General features: G+C 41.6%; 1 protein-coding gene across 3 annotated transcripts in view; it reads right to left on the bottom strand.

The window, feature by feature from the left end:
- ical1 (islet cell autoantigen 1-like) overlaps nucleotides 1–13,827 on the bottom strand; it is a 27,300-nt gene extending 13,473 nt beyond the window's left edge. Inside the window, exons 1-14 of one of the 3 annotated variants that reach the window (XR_006825624.1) lie at nucleotides 13,693–13,827; nucleotides 12,902–12,935; nucleotides 12,438–12,612; nucleotides 7,541–7,613; nucleotides 6,089–6,212; nucleotides 5,761–5,959; nucleotides 5,561–5,686; nucleotides 5,302–5,400; nucleotides 4,724–4,809; nucleotides 4,173–4,222; nucleotides 3,628–3,672; nucleotides 3,242–3,475; nucleotides 1,105–1,401; nucleotides 876–971 (exon numbers count right to left, since the gene is read on the bottom strand). Coding sequence is in view for 2 of the 3 variants with exons in the window: in XM_046053521.1 (XP_045909477.1) it covers nucleotides 876–971; nucleotides 1,105–1,401; nucleotides 3,242–3,475; nucleotides 3,628–3,672; nucleotides 4,173–4,222; nucleotides 4,724–4,809; nucleotides 5,302–5,400; nucleotides 5,561–5,686; nucleotides 5,761–5,959; nucleotides 6,089–6,212; nucleotides 7,541–7,613; nucleotides 12,438–12,612; nucleotides 12,902–12,912 (1,615 nt within the window). In the remaining variant the exon portion in view is untranslated. Of the gene's footprint in view, nucleotides 1–875; nucleotides 972–1,104; nucleotides 1,402–3,241; nucleotides 3,476–3,627; nucleotides 3,673–4,172; nucleotides 4,223–4,723; nucleotides 4,810–5,301; nucleotides 5,401–5,560; nucleotides 5,687–5,760; nucleotides 5,960–6,088; nucleotides 6,213–7,540; nucleotides 7,614–12,437; nucleotides 12,613–12,901; nucleotides 12,936–13,020; nucleotides 13,098–13,692 lie in introns of those variants that run through there. The other 2 variants (XM_046053521.1, XM_046053535.1) reach the window with 2 other exon arrangements.

The following is a 13,827-nucleotide window of genomic DNA, read 5'->3' as shown; positions in this document are numbered from 1 at the left end:
TGTAATAGTACTGCTCTCAAATTAGGACTGGGCAATAAAACAATGATTATTATCACAATATAATTTTCTTCAATAACAATAAAACCAATGTTTCAATAAATGTTTAATTCATTTGAATCATCAACAAATTAGCACTTAATGTGTCAATTAAGATATTTATTTAGATGGGGAAAGGAACTGAAAAAAGATTTTACTCATGCATATTTGTTGAAAAAAGATTTCATCATAATTTTTTTGAATGTTCTGCCTCAGATTTGTGAAGTGATCCAATGTTTGGCATCAAGTGTTTGTTCATGGTTTCTTCAACTTTCACTCAGGAGCAAAAATCAGCCTTTAAAATTTGAAAGAAGTAATGATTTGACATTTATTGTGATAATTATCAATCACTTTAGGACATTTAGACCATATCTGGCTAAATGTGGAGTTGGATTACCAAGTGGGCCCCAGGGGCCCCCCATACAGCCCACTGTTTATTTATTACATGGCAACTGGTTTGTGGTAATTAGAATAATTGTGACTTTCTCTGGGAATATGTACAACTCAAGCACAGTATCGGCTAACATGGGATTTAACATGGTCTTGTTGTGTCAAAATCTATTTTTAAGACCTACATTCATTTGGATTTAATCAAATTACCACACAACAAAGCTGGGGCTGGGAAATATAGCCTGGTACTACGACCACCTCCACCAACACAATTTATATAGACTTAACTAAAACTGATCATGAGAAGAGATTGGTTTACCATTTCAGTTAACAATTTCCTGGGATAATCCCTTCACACTGAACATAGATAGTGAGGGACAAGGGGATTAATGGGCATTTTGCAAAAAAACACAAGTACAGACAAGAACGCAGATTAAGAAAAAAGTTACCATGAGCTGCAGAACTTGGAGCCAGCTGAGCTGACTGGTTCTGACCAGGAGGAGGCTGCAGGGGCGGAGCTTGGAACATGGGTGGGGTTGACCAGCCTAAAAGACAAAGCATGTCAAGATGAGTAAAGAAAGACCCTGTTATTTATTATAATGTTTCTATATTACAAAGAGTGATCAGTCAGTGTGCTGCAGTGAGCGCCTCCCTCCAGCATAGAGCAGTGTGGCTCACCTGTAGAGCTCAGACTGTGATCCAGCAGCTGGGAGGGCAGGAAGCCTGTGGGGCTGGGCGGGTTTGAGGGTGGACGTGCCGCTGGGCCTCTACTTGCTGCTCCTGTGCTCGACGGAGGGACGCTGGGAGGGTCAAAAAGCCCGAAAGCATCCTGCCACTCTCTGCTGAACTCGTCACTGGCCCCCGGGCCCGGGCTGAGAAGGTCTTTGAGGAAAGCCATGTCGCCCCGTTCGCCATCTTCCTCCTCCAGCCCCGTCTCAGCCGGGTGGGGTGAACCATCTGAGAGCAGACACCCATCTAGAGGGAAGAGAGAAAGACAGGAGGGTGGCTTTATAAGACCTGAAGCAAATACCTCACAGTTGATTCTGAAAGGGTCAGATGTGCCTCCGCACCAGTTAGAGGCAGACGAGGATCTAAGCAGAGATGCAGATAGTTACAAAGCCAAAAGGAAAAAAGAGGGCTGAAATTACAAATTTAAACCCGCAACTTGCTACTGAGGGTTACAACTCGCTAAAGTTAAGACTTGTCTATTAAGAACATCCTGTATTCTCCATATCGGAAAGCTACTTTTATATTGCACATAAAGAACACCATTTTGTGTCTGTCTTCTGCAGCAGAAATGTGTTGGAAGAGAAAAGTGACATGTCTTTTCATCTGATCACACAGCAATATGACTTTGTAACTTAGACTACCTTTTAAATTTTATCTGCTGAAATTTTATGGAGGGCATTTGTCGGGAAGAAGACTCTTTAAACTCCCAGCCTCTAGACTGGTGGAAAATGTGCAGAGGCATTAAAGTTAAAGAATAAACCCTTTTTCACAGCAGACCTGTGAGACTCAGGTGCAACTAATGACATCAACAGCTGCAAAGCACTGCAGTAATTGCAGGATCGGAGCCGTTGTTAGCGTTGTTACTTCCACCTGTGCTTCACCTGCCGTGAGGGGAGTGAATTTCATTACAGAAGAATAAAGAAACAATTGTTCTGATACTGGAGGCCATCAAGATTCTGGTTAACAAGAGTTATTCAGAATGACATCTTAAGTACATGATGGGCCTACTTTTTCTAACAGGGAAATCAGTTAAATCCTACATATCATGAAGCCTATTTTGCTCTCAAATTCATTGTCAATATAGTGCCAGTCTTTTGTCATTTGTCTGTCAAAACTGGCAAAGTTTAACTGCAGAAGAAATATTTATGTCACTTGGGCTCCACTCACAACATACATAGGATAATAATTATGTTTGTTATTTTACTGCTTATTCTATATTGACTTATCTTCCCTTTGTAATATATTGTATTTGTAGTGGCCTGTATATTTGGACCATAGGAACTGTATTTCCCGCATATACTTGCATGACAAATGCACAGGTGATTTTAAGCTGTGGGATTTCCCCTTAGCTAAACATTTGCCCTGATGAAAGTCTAGAGGAAGAACACTTGGCTTTGACAGCAAGTTTTCTTTTCTCTGTATAAATGTGTTGATCTCAAAACGACAGTTGTCCTTCAACCTGCCTTTTATGCCTTCAAACAAATAACACAGAACTAATGGTTTTCCCATGGTCAGAAATAACCTGGGTGCTACACATTGTACACAATTACAGGGGAAACGAAATGTTTAAGCGACTTAAAAAAATGGATTTACTTAACTCTTCCAGCAAAATAGCCTCTTTCTGCAATTACATATAAATTGGATTAAACGTGCAAAAGTTCCTAATTTCCACACACCAAATACATATTCACATAGTTAATCAAGAGGACAGTCCTTCAGGGATGTTTGTCCAGTTCTTGATTACAAACAATTACTGTACAGACAGAAAATGTTGAACTATTCCTTTAAGCAATGGGTTTTACATCCAGCTGCCCTAATAGCACGGTAAATGGTACGTAAAGGCCCAGAATATCACAAAAGAGAAGCTGATGCTTGACTGTTCATCCTACATAACAAAAAAGTGAAGGGAACAAAGTGCCTTGCAACAGCCAGGCAGACTGAATCCAGATCCAAAGTGCAAAAGGAAGCAGAGTTGAACTCCAGGAGAGGTGGATTTGTGCCACAATCAAGCAAAGATGGGAAAGTGGAGAAGGCAGTTAGAGATAAATCACAGGTAGGAGAAAGAGGAGACAGCCAGCCAGTTTACCCGTGGCAGGCAGCTGTGAGAGGTTGGACTGGAGGCTTCCAAAGCCCCAGGACACATTCGGGTCGCCACCCTGAAGAGGAGGCAGGAGCTGAGGCTGGAGAGGGATGTTTGTCGAGGTTGGGAGCGGTGACTGTGGCCGATCACAGGCCATGAGCATCAGGTCGTCATCAGAGCACGCTGACAGTCCTCTGAGGCTGTGCAGGGTTCGAGTGGGTATGGTTGTGTTTTGGTGCACTGAGAGCAAAGGATTATAAAGCCAACAGGCATCCGGTCCACAGTCAGCAACAGCAATTCCAATGCACACATCTGTACTGTCTACACAAGTGTTGGCTATAGAAAAAAAACAACAATAGTCTCTGTAGGGGTTCACACAGAGAATAACTCACCGCTGTCACTGGTCTGCCTCTGTCCATCACTGCTGTGGGTGGGGTCTGGAGAGGAGGGCACATCAAAAACAGTAGAGTAACACTGACATTAAAGCAAATATACAGCCCAAATACCACTAGCACTGACACCCTTAGTGTAATTAAGTGTATTTATATTCTAGATAAATGGCTAAACACACAAGGAGACACATCAATTAAATTTTTGCCTGACAGCAGAAAATAAACTTTTAACTTGATTTCAGTGTATGTTTCTAAATTAAGCCGTGAAAGTAGTCTTACCTCACTCTACTAAATGCTCTTTTAATTATGCTGCTCAATTATAATGCTGCTTGGTGAAGTTTGATATGCCCAATCAAGCCCAACTTGATTTGTGTTTCACACAAATTGCAATGAATGAACAAGTAACATTGATGTGAACAGACAGAAAGTTTCATTTTGAGGAAAACCATTTCTTGAAAGTGCTTTGCTAGCTTGCTTTTATGCATCTTTTCCTGTCTGTTAATCCCTGAAAAACTATGTTTCAGCCTACAGGGGGCAGCACATACCTGTGTCAGAGGCACTTCCTGATGGCTTGTCCTCATCCAAGGACACCAGACTGAGGAAGGAGGAAGGGAGGAGCGGAAAAAAATGAAAAAGTGCCTTATCTAGCTGGTGAGACACAGTTTTGCTATTTTTAGCGATGCAGGAGCCTCTATTTTATTTGGAGCTGCTGTTAAAAAACTGCAGTGTCAGGTTGACTATTCTAAAGCCAAGAACTACCACACATACACACACTTACTTGTGAGTAAACACGGGCATGACATTGGCCTCATGTTTGATGAAGACATAGCTGAGGTGGTTGTATGCAAACATACAAACAAAGGACAGAGCAGACAGCGAGGTGAAAATGTGTGTGTGTGTGTGTGTGTGTGTGTGTGTGTGTGTGTGTGTGTGTGTGTGTTAATGATGACAGGGCAGAGAGCCGAGAGTAGTGGCATGAAAACAGAGCCAGATAGTATGATAGACTTTTTGTGTATGTGAACACACATCAGGCCACATTTGATTCATTATTGATAGAAGATTTTTCAGGTAACCTAAAACAATTTTCTTCTTTCACCTGTCTGTGTTGCTCTGTAGAGCCTTCTCCTTCTTATCTTCTTGTTCCTGTGTGTCTGTTATTTGCTCCAGCGGGTCTCGCAGGTCCTGTAGGAGGGAAGTATACAGTTAAATGTAATATTAAGGCACATGTATTAATAGATAGAACAGGTGAAAGAAGTTGGACCTCTTGTTGTTGCTTTCCACCTGGGATTGACCATTTGTTTATCTTAAACTGACAGAGCAGTATCACAGGTACTCAACTGAAAAGTCTGTCTGATTTATATAACAAACAGTTGTTAAAGAAAACAGAATCCATCCCCATTCACCTAGAGTTTCAAACCCTGTTTCCAAGACCAACTAGCCAAAACGAACAGGTACAAACACTCGACTATTTTATTTCTAACTCCAATAGTAAAAGGTAATATCACCACCACCCGACCACAGTGGCAAATATTGCCTTTAACTTAGTTGTACTAAAACCTAGAGTGCACTTATGTATTCTGTGTTTTTACTTCTCCATTTGATATCTGTGTGTTCTTACTGTTTTATCCAGCTGCAAAACAAATTACAAAGTTCTCCTTGACTTGACTTTGGTACCTTCAGTGTGGTGAACTGGTATGGTACATGTCCTTGGAAGGCCTCGTGGATTCCCGACATGGCGTGGGCCGTCTTCTCCCAGAACTGCAACAGAGTGGTCTGCCGTGACAGGAACAAAAGAAGTGTTAAATAAATGACACAGACCGGAAAGACAAAAAAGCAGGTAGACAGATCAAGGTACATGCTACATCATGTGCATTAATATTGGCTAATAGAGACACAATATACCAAATATTAATATAAATAGAGACAAACATACCTGGTAGGTACAGAGGGAGTGGGAGAGCATGTTGCAGCGGCTCGCTCCCAGCATGTCAACCTTCTGACACACGTCGTTCTTCAGCTTCTCAAACTGGCCCTTTGTCCCTCGGACCTGGGCTTGGACCTAACAACAGAGACAATGAAAAACATACACACATACTTGATCCCTTGACACACGCAAAACAAGCGTCCTCCTACCTTGCGGAACTTTTCCAGCTGTTTGTAGGTGTCTGGGTCCAGCTCTTGGGAGACGTCTTTCATCCAGAGCAGAGCTCCTCTGTACTCTGTGCGGGCCTTCTCCATACGACTGACTGTCAGTAGAGTGTCGGTGATGGCGCGCCGCCTGAACGTCTCCACCTCCTGGTACAAGCGGTGCAGTGGCGGGCAAAGTGCCATCCTGTGGAAAAAGCAAAGTTGCAGTAGGAGGATGTTGGGGAATAAAATCAGAACATCTTAATATTTCTCAAAATTAAAAAAACATCCGTTCAACACATAACCATCGGTCTCATTATTTTCTGCCGCTGACCTCTGCTTGGCGGAGGTGCACAGGGCCTTGCTGGTGGCGTCCATCATGTTGCCAGCCTTTGTGCGATCGTGTTCAGCCTGGAAGCGTAGGAACAGGCCGAGCTCGTTCTCCTCCTGAGACAAGCCTAGGTGAAAGGGCTCAAGATTTAAGTATACACGAAGGAGAAAATGGAAAAATAAATAAGCAATTCACTTTTGAGACTAGTGAGTGAGTGAGTGATGTAGTTTCACAGTTCATCCCTCATACCATGAATGTGGTGGTAAGGATACCAGGGCACCGTTTCAAATGAAGGCCAAGATGATCATAAAATCCCTCTCACCAACTATCTTAGCCTCATACAATGCTTTTGGGAAAGTCTAAGGCTATGGGAAAGGGAAGTCTCAAAAACATCATGTTTCTTTGATGTTTTTATTGTGTTCATTTAATTTCATCTTTAAAGTCCTTAACTTTATCATGACCGCTGATGTGCTCTGTTCAGTCATGTTTTGAGTGATGTTTAAATTAGAAAACAAGAAAATTAACTAATACACGCACCCACAAAATATATAAATTAACCGTGTGCTGCGATTGAGAGTTTGCGACAACTATTTAGCAAGCAGAGTCGTGGAAACAGAGAGACAAAAGTAATGGATAAATAGTGAAAAAGTGGTAATAGCCTACTGACAAAATGAAAAGCAGACCAAGCCTACACATGGAAAATTCCAATATGTCTTTGTCTTGGATAAAATAAAAAAAAGTCCCACTTTTGTATAATAAACAGTCTTGTGTAATATCCAGTTTATACTCATGACATGACAACACATTTAAAGCATGAAAAATGATGTGGCTGAAGGTAGCACATCAGACCAAACAGCTTGTGCCCCACTGGTTTAAAGTAAAGGATCTTTATCTACATCCTTATATATTAATCTCTTGTGGCTGAAATGCCACAATTCTGATCTTCTGTTTTTTCAGTTTCCACATCTTCTCTTTTCAGTTTGTGCTGATAGTCATTTCCTTATTTTGGTCTCTTACAAAATGATGACAGAACCTCATCCACAGTTAAATCTGTACATAAAAGGACAGTAACCGCTGAATTTGAGGTTTAATACATGTTGAACAGAGAATAATAAGAATCCTAATCCTAGGAAAAGGACATAGGGCAAACCTTGCCACCAAGTATGTGTCCTTGTGCCATAACCTGAGGGACAGCGAGAGACTCAGTGAAGTGTTTATTGTATGGCATATTAAATCTTGTTTGTAGTTAATGTTCTCTCTGTGTTACAGAGAGAGGGTAAATTGTTCAAAGCTCACTTCCACCCAGTAACAAACGTGAAATGTAATGAAGAGTAAATATATTATAAACCAAAGCAGCTGCTGAACAAACAGGTCTGAAATGAACACCTCTTGTTGTCAGTGAAGAGATATCATGTAATAGGTCTGGTGAAATGTGCTAGCTTGACTGTCACTCACGTGTGATCCTGTGCTGGTACTTCTCGATCACCTTCAGCAGCTCCGTGCACGTGGACTGAACCGAGCGGAAAAACTGCAGAGACAAACAAGCCCCATTAAAATACTTCACACAGAAAACGTGTTACTATGACAGTTTCATCCTCAAAACAAAACTGTTTTAAAGCAATATAAAGCGTTGAGATTTCTGCGGCATGATGTTTGTCCCTCTGCTTCAGTGACGCTGCACTCCAACCTCTAAATCTGTAAACAACATATTTTTCTGTCTCTTGCTTTCGGTCTGGCAGTCGGCCGGCTACTTCCATCTGGTGGACAACAGTGACTGAAAGATGAGCGTGTGTCGCAGCAAAACAGATTTCAAGGCCACTCCAGTGCTGCTCCCAGATAGAAAGCTATGACCGAAGGATGAAGGGGTCACCTCGACTTTTAGAGCCTGCTAGAGATGACAGTATGGCGCATTATGCTCGTGAAGAGTGTGTTTGTTGTGAGGACAGATCATAAAATCAAGTCGGGTCATCAGGAAGAATCTGCATTAGACACTTTTTTCCACAGCAGACATTTTGACTTAGTAGTAGGAAAAGCACAGGTGTTATTTATAACATTAACCATGACTACACACAGTGTGACAGCCTGGCAACAAAGCCAGGACTAGTGATATTTAGAGAGCAGAATCAGAATCAATTGTACATTTTCACATACGAGGAATTTGCCTTGGTATAAATTGGTGCTTACAGTACACATGAACATAAATAGAAATATATAAAAAGGAGGAGATCGACAAAATGTACAAGTATACAAAATTTACAATAATACTATAATACAGTGCAAGGGCTAAAGCAATGTCATGTATAATTCCATGCAGAGTACAATGTAATGTACATGTTATCTTGCCTGCCTGGAACTTGCTGCTTTCGATGGAAGCTATATTAATGAATGAAATGGAAACAGAGCATTACTGGTGTTTAATGGTGCTTTCCAAAAGACCAAAAGCGAAGTGAGCGTTGTGGGCGGTGAGTTTAAATTGAGGAGAGTGTTGGTCAGAAGTGACGTCATTCAGCTGCATTATTCTCTATAGTATAACAAAATATATTTAATTAGTTTTAGATTAGATCTGCTGTCATTGAGGATGATTATATCGGCCTCCTGAGTGCAGGTAATGGCTGATACCGATTATCCCAAAATGTTAGATCTCAGCCTAATGGCTACCCTATTACTAGCCAGGACCCTGAAACTGAAGCAGCTATGTGGAATTCAGCCATCATTCATTTTATTTTATTTTTTTACACCTGTGCTTTTTTGTACTGTTGCACGTCAAAATTATAAATGTCTATATTCTAGTCAGTATAGAGTTACAGGAAATAGTCAGGACACTGTTACATGATACCAAAACTTGCAACAAAACTATTAGTGCCCTCAGTAATGATGTCATATCAGCATAGACAAACCCTTACATCCCTATTTTTAATCTTTTCACCTGATGGTCTTCTGAACCAGGGACAACTGCATTTTCACTTCACAAGAACCTCTGAGCATTAGGGGAACCTTCCACTTTACGTCTCTGACAAAACTTGATTGTTGCCGGTAAATATCTCCTCTAATGGCCACTGAGAACGTGACTACAAAAGATCCTCTTGTTCAACAAACAATGGGCAGCTAACATTGTTCATATTTCCAGTTGTTTGCTCCTCTGCCCACATAAAGCTCTCGTATGGCTTGTGTGATTGTTAGCGTCCTGCTAGCTTAGCTTAGCTTTGCTAGAACACATTAAGCTCCCCAAACATCTTGATCGCCCCCGGTTGGCTTTCTGCAGTATAGGTCATAAACCCCATCCCCTCCGTGTTAGCGGATAGGACACTGGCCAAACTAAACTAACTGCTAGTTTCTCCAACATTACCTACCCCAGCTTTAAGCCTTAACCTTAATATTAAACCATGACTGCAGTTTTAACTTAAACTTCAGATCCAATGACTCCTATGGCCATTTATTTATACAGGGTACAGCAGCTAGTTTTGACTAAGCCACAGGTTTAAACCACAGCAGTAGGGTTAAAAGAGTACCCCATCGATTTTGCATTGCACCACTATAACAATCAGTCAAAATGGATGGATCACAATCGATGCAGCAGTGTCAAAAACTGGCACCTACTAAACCTACAAACCCGTCTTAAGCCTTACACCGCCGCTAAGCTGATGACACAGCAACAGCCCCCATCAAACTTTATTCAGTGGAAAAAAAGAAGAATAGTGCTGCCTGCTTCTTTGCCCTGCACCCAGACTTAAGAGGCTGCGAGAGTGCAGAGGGAGGAGGTGACCTGAACATGTGCAGTTACTGATTAACTGTATAATAAACAGTCAGTCTAGTCTGGCTCAGCAGTGGCCGCACGCCTGTCAGTGTCAGAGCTGTGCACAGGTCAGCGCTCCTGCACAGCACGACTCGGCTTTTAATGTTTATTTGTGAGATGAGCAATACTGGCCGATCCATCAACATCACGGTTATGGAAAGGCAACTGGTCTGACTGAGTCACAGCAATATGGGCAGGGGGGAAAACAGAGGCAGGCGGAATGAAACATCCACGTCTGCGTTTGGGCGGTACATGCATACATCGCTACTTTAAGTTTTGTCCCTCTAATTGAGATTTTCCTGTGTCATTGTCAAAGTTTCCACCATTATATAGACAAAGAAAAAGACACGATTAAAAGAGAAGGATATAATCAAATAATGATTCAATACTGGATGAAATAAACAATTGTTCTTGTGCTTGAAAAATATGTAACAGATGTTGCCAAAATCAGATCTGATGTTTCATTCAAGTAGCTCAGAGGGCAAAAGCAGCTGAGATGAAATCTGAACATGCACTGAGCCAATGTCGTGATAATAACCCGATAAAATTTGGTTAGCTGTGAGGCCGCTGTCCAGGATCTGCTCCAAATCTAATCCTCCCTGGTGGTTTTAGTGCACTGCTGGTCCGCAGACGGCTCAAAGTTAAGATGAAATTTGTAGACAGATCTGCTCTTCCAAAATCTGTTCTTTGTAAAGTGTGGGCTCTTTTTCTTCTGCCTTGCCATTCATCCATCGACACTTTCCGCTTCTATCCTGACTTTCTGTCTTAGCCGAGGATGAATGGAGGGACAATGAGGACAGAAGATCTTGTTCCTGAGCAAACAAAAGCCTCACAGTGCGTCTCTAGCAGCTCTGAAACTCTACCGTGTCCCCCCCCTCTCACAGGGCCGGACAGTCTGGCACAGCTAAATGCCAGCCAGTTTTAAGCCTATCCAAGCTGTCTGCTCTCATTCGTGAGAAATGACTAGGAGGCAGAGGGACAAACCGTACCCTGTTGACATCATTTTCACAGCTGTGATGTGGTGCGAGCCATCTCAGTTATAATTAGTGGTTAAATCTAGACAGCAAGAAAAGATCTGACAATGGACGCCTTGCGCCAACACACTGTTGATAAAAAATAAAACTCTTTGTATTCATTCTACAGCCACATAATCCTTTACAGAGACACTCACATCTGGTAAACAATATCTACTTGTTATAGTTTACAACAGTGGAAAAAACAGCAGTTACAAGGTGTTACAGGTATGAATGTGTGATGAGATATGATGTTTTCACTGAGTGAGCTAATCAAACTAAGAGTCCATGTTTCTAATGGCTGCACCATACAATCAAATGGAAATATTCTATATATCTTGTGCATCATTTGAGACACATTTTGGCAACCCCACAAGAATATAAAATAAAATTCCATGGGTTTCTACAAACTTTGACTGCAGAGCAGGGGTTTGTACTGACTTAAGCACCAATGGATCCCTAACTTCAACCTCAGAAAGTACCCATTATTAAAACTCCGTCGGTGGTTGTTTTGTTGTTAGCAGCTCCACCAAAGAGTCATTTCAAATTATCAAACATTTCACAAAAGAGCAAAGATTGGATAAAAGCTCATAAAGTGATTTTACATGTGTGTATCAGACCTTAGTTTTGTCTTCTTTCCTCTCCCTTTAATTATCTCATGACACCTCAGATTTACCTTGAGGTCCTTTGGGGGGCCCCGACCACTTGGTTTGGGAACCACTGAACTAAACCTCCTAAATGTATATAAAGTAGTTCAAACTAGCTCCACCTGGAGCAACTACAACAGTAAAATACTCCTTACATATCCAAGCATCAGTATTAACAATTTAATAACGTTGTACAGAATAATATATCAGTCACAGGGGACTTTTTACTGCACACTGAGAATTTTTACTTTTGATATTTCAAGTACATTTTGCTGATAATACTTCTGTCCTTTGAATGCAGGACTTTTACTTGTAATGGAGTATTTTTACATTATTTCATGGTGCTTTTGTTGAAGTAATAGATCTGAGTATTTGATTATAACAGGCCAACATTATGGCAGGCCTTGCAGATGTAGCAGGGACAATGTGAGCCACAATTTGTCTCTTTCTGAATGAAATTTGACTGACAATCTCCCACAAAGTTTGGTACACAAGTGCTAGGTTAGAGGATGGGATATGCTTTTCCATCACAAGATGCACAGTGAGTCACACAAGAAATAAGGATCTATGTGAAGCATTTAGCACCATTATTAGTTTAATGCTGTGCTTTCAACTGAGGCAGTGGTTTTAGCAGAAAATAATACTACGAGAAAGGAGAAACCCAACATGGTTCCATGGGAAAGACATAATGGGCACTGGTGATAGGAAGCACTCGGAGATGATGACACAATGGCAGAGGGAGTCTTTACAGGAAAACATCTTTGATTTAAAGAACATTTACATGACTCGTTTTCACCTGTCCAGTGGATTACAGTCTGTTTGGTATTAAGTATTGGTGGAATAAGAAGTGAAGTAGAAACACAGCTTGTGTTGTTGCAGCTCCCGCTGAACGCTCCTACCTCAAGCTTGGCATCCAGGTCAGCATCAGAGGCCACAACGTACTCGTCCTCCTTCTTGCCCGTGGCTTTGATGAGGACCTGTTTGGTCTTCCAGAACTTCTTCTGCATGCGAGCCATCACCGAGCTGTCCTCGCCGAGCAGAGCCCGGCCGCCGCTCAGCATGTCCCCTGCAAAGCTGTGGCCACGGGCGACGGCTTATTTTACCTGACTGTACAGTTGTGCTTATAACAACAGTGTTTTACATTTATTCATTTAGCTGATGCTTTTATCCAAAGCGACTTACAATTGCTATGAATGTCAGAGGTCACACGCCTCTGTGGCAACTAGGGGTTAAGTGTCTTGCTCAGTGACACACTGGTGTCTCATAGTGGATTCGAACCACTAAAAGCATGTGTCTTATCCACTGCCCCACCACCACTGATCATCATAATATTACATTTTTTGAAAATGAGATGTACACATACCCATCCATCATTGAGTATCAGCCTTTTTTCTGATCTGAAAAACAGAGGAAGATAATAATAAAAGCATGATGGCATAAAAGCATAAAGTAAAATGGTAACTAGTGTCAATTATTGCACACCTGGTTTCATATTTCCTTGTTTAGGGTCCAAGACTGCAGATTTTGTTAGCTTGATGACATGGAAACTGAATGACTGTCTAATGTAAGTGGGAGAGACAATGAGTCTCTGCATCCAACAATGAACGGAGTAACAGAAAAAAAAATGAACTGCTGCGGTACAACCAAGGCAAAACAGATGACAGCTGTTCACCAGTGAAATGTAATCGACTTATGGGTTATCAAAGAAAGTTATCTGTGGCTGAATCAAACCTTTTCGGTTGCTAAAGGCTAAAAACGCTAATCTAATATGGTTCTTGGAGCTGGGATCAGACACCTGCGACTTCAAGGAGTCAAGAGAGCTGAGAGCCAGCTGGCTGCTGTCGAGCAGGTGTTCAGTTACAAGACATGCTAACTTACCTTCATGACACGGGAGAAAAGAAAAAGCTAAGCCAAAGTGTAACTCTAACATTTATTACTACTTTGAATAAATGCACGACAAGGTATAAAAGTAACGTTAGAAGAAACATAACGTTAGTCGAGAAAACGCCAGTTGAAGAAGCTAGCAGCAGTTTAGCTAATAGCAGCAACAGTAACGCCTTGTGAACATCCAGCTAGCTAAGCGACAAGGCGATTAAACAAGTCCGTTACTTAATGTTATGGTTATATAATGTATTACAGTCATTATGCCTTCACCTTGCTTGTAGTTTTGTTCAGCAGCCCGAGCATCTATGCAGCGCAGCTCGGCTAGCCTCCTCTCCCGATGGCCGTCATCATCTGAGTCAGAGTAACAGGATATGCAAAGTAGCTGCGCCGCCGTTTGGACACCAG

This window comes from Micropterus dolomieu, linkage group LG01 (assembly GCF_021292245.1).
Source record: "Micropterus dolomieu isolate WLL.071019.BEF.003 ecotype Adirondacks linkage group LG01, ASM2129224v1, whole genome shotgun sequence".
Lineage (NCBI taxonomy): Eukaryota > Metazoa > Chordata > Actinopteri > Centrarchiformes > Centrarchidae > Micropterus > Micropterus dolomieu.
This window is presented reverse-complemented; position numbering and strand designations above follow the sequence as displayed.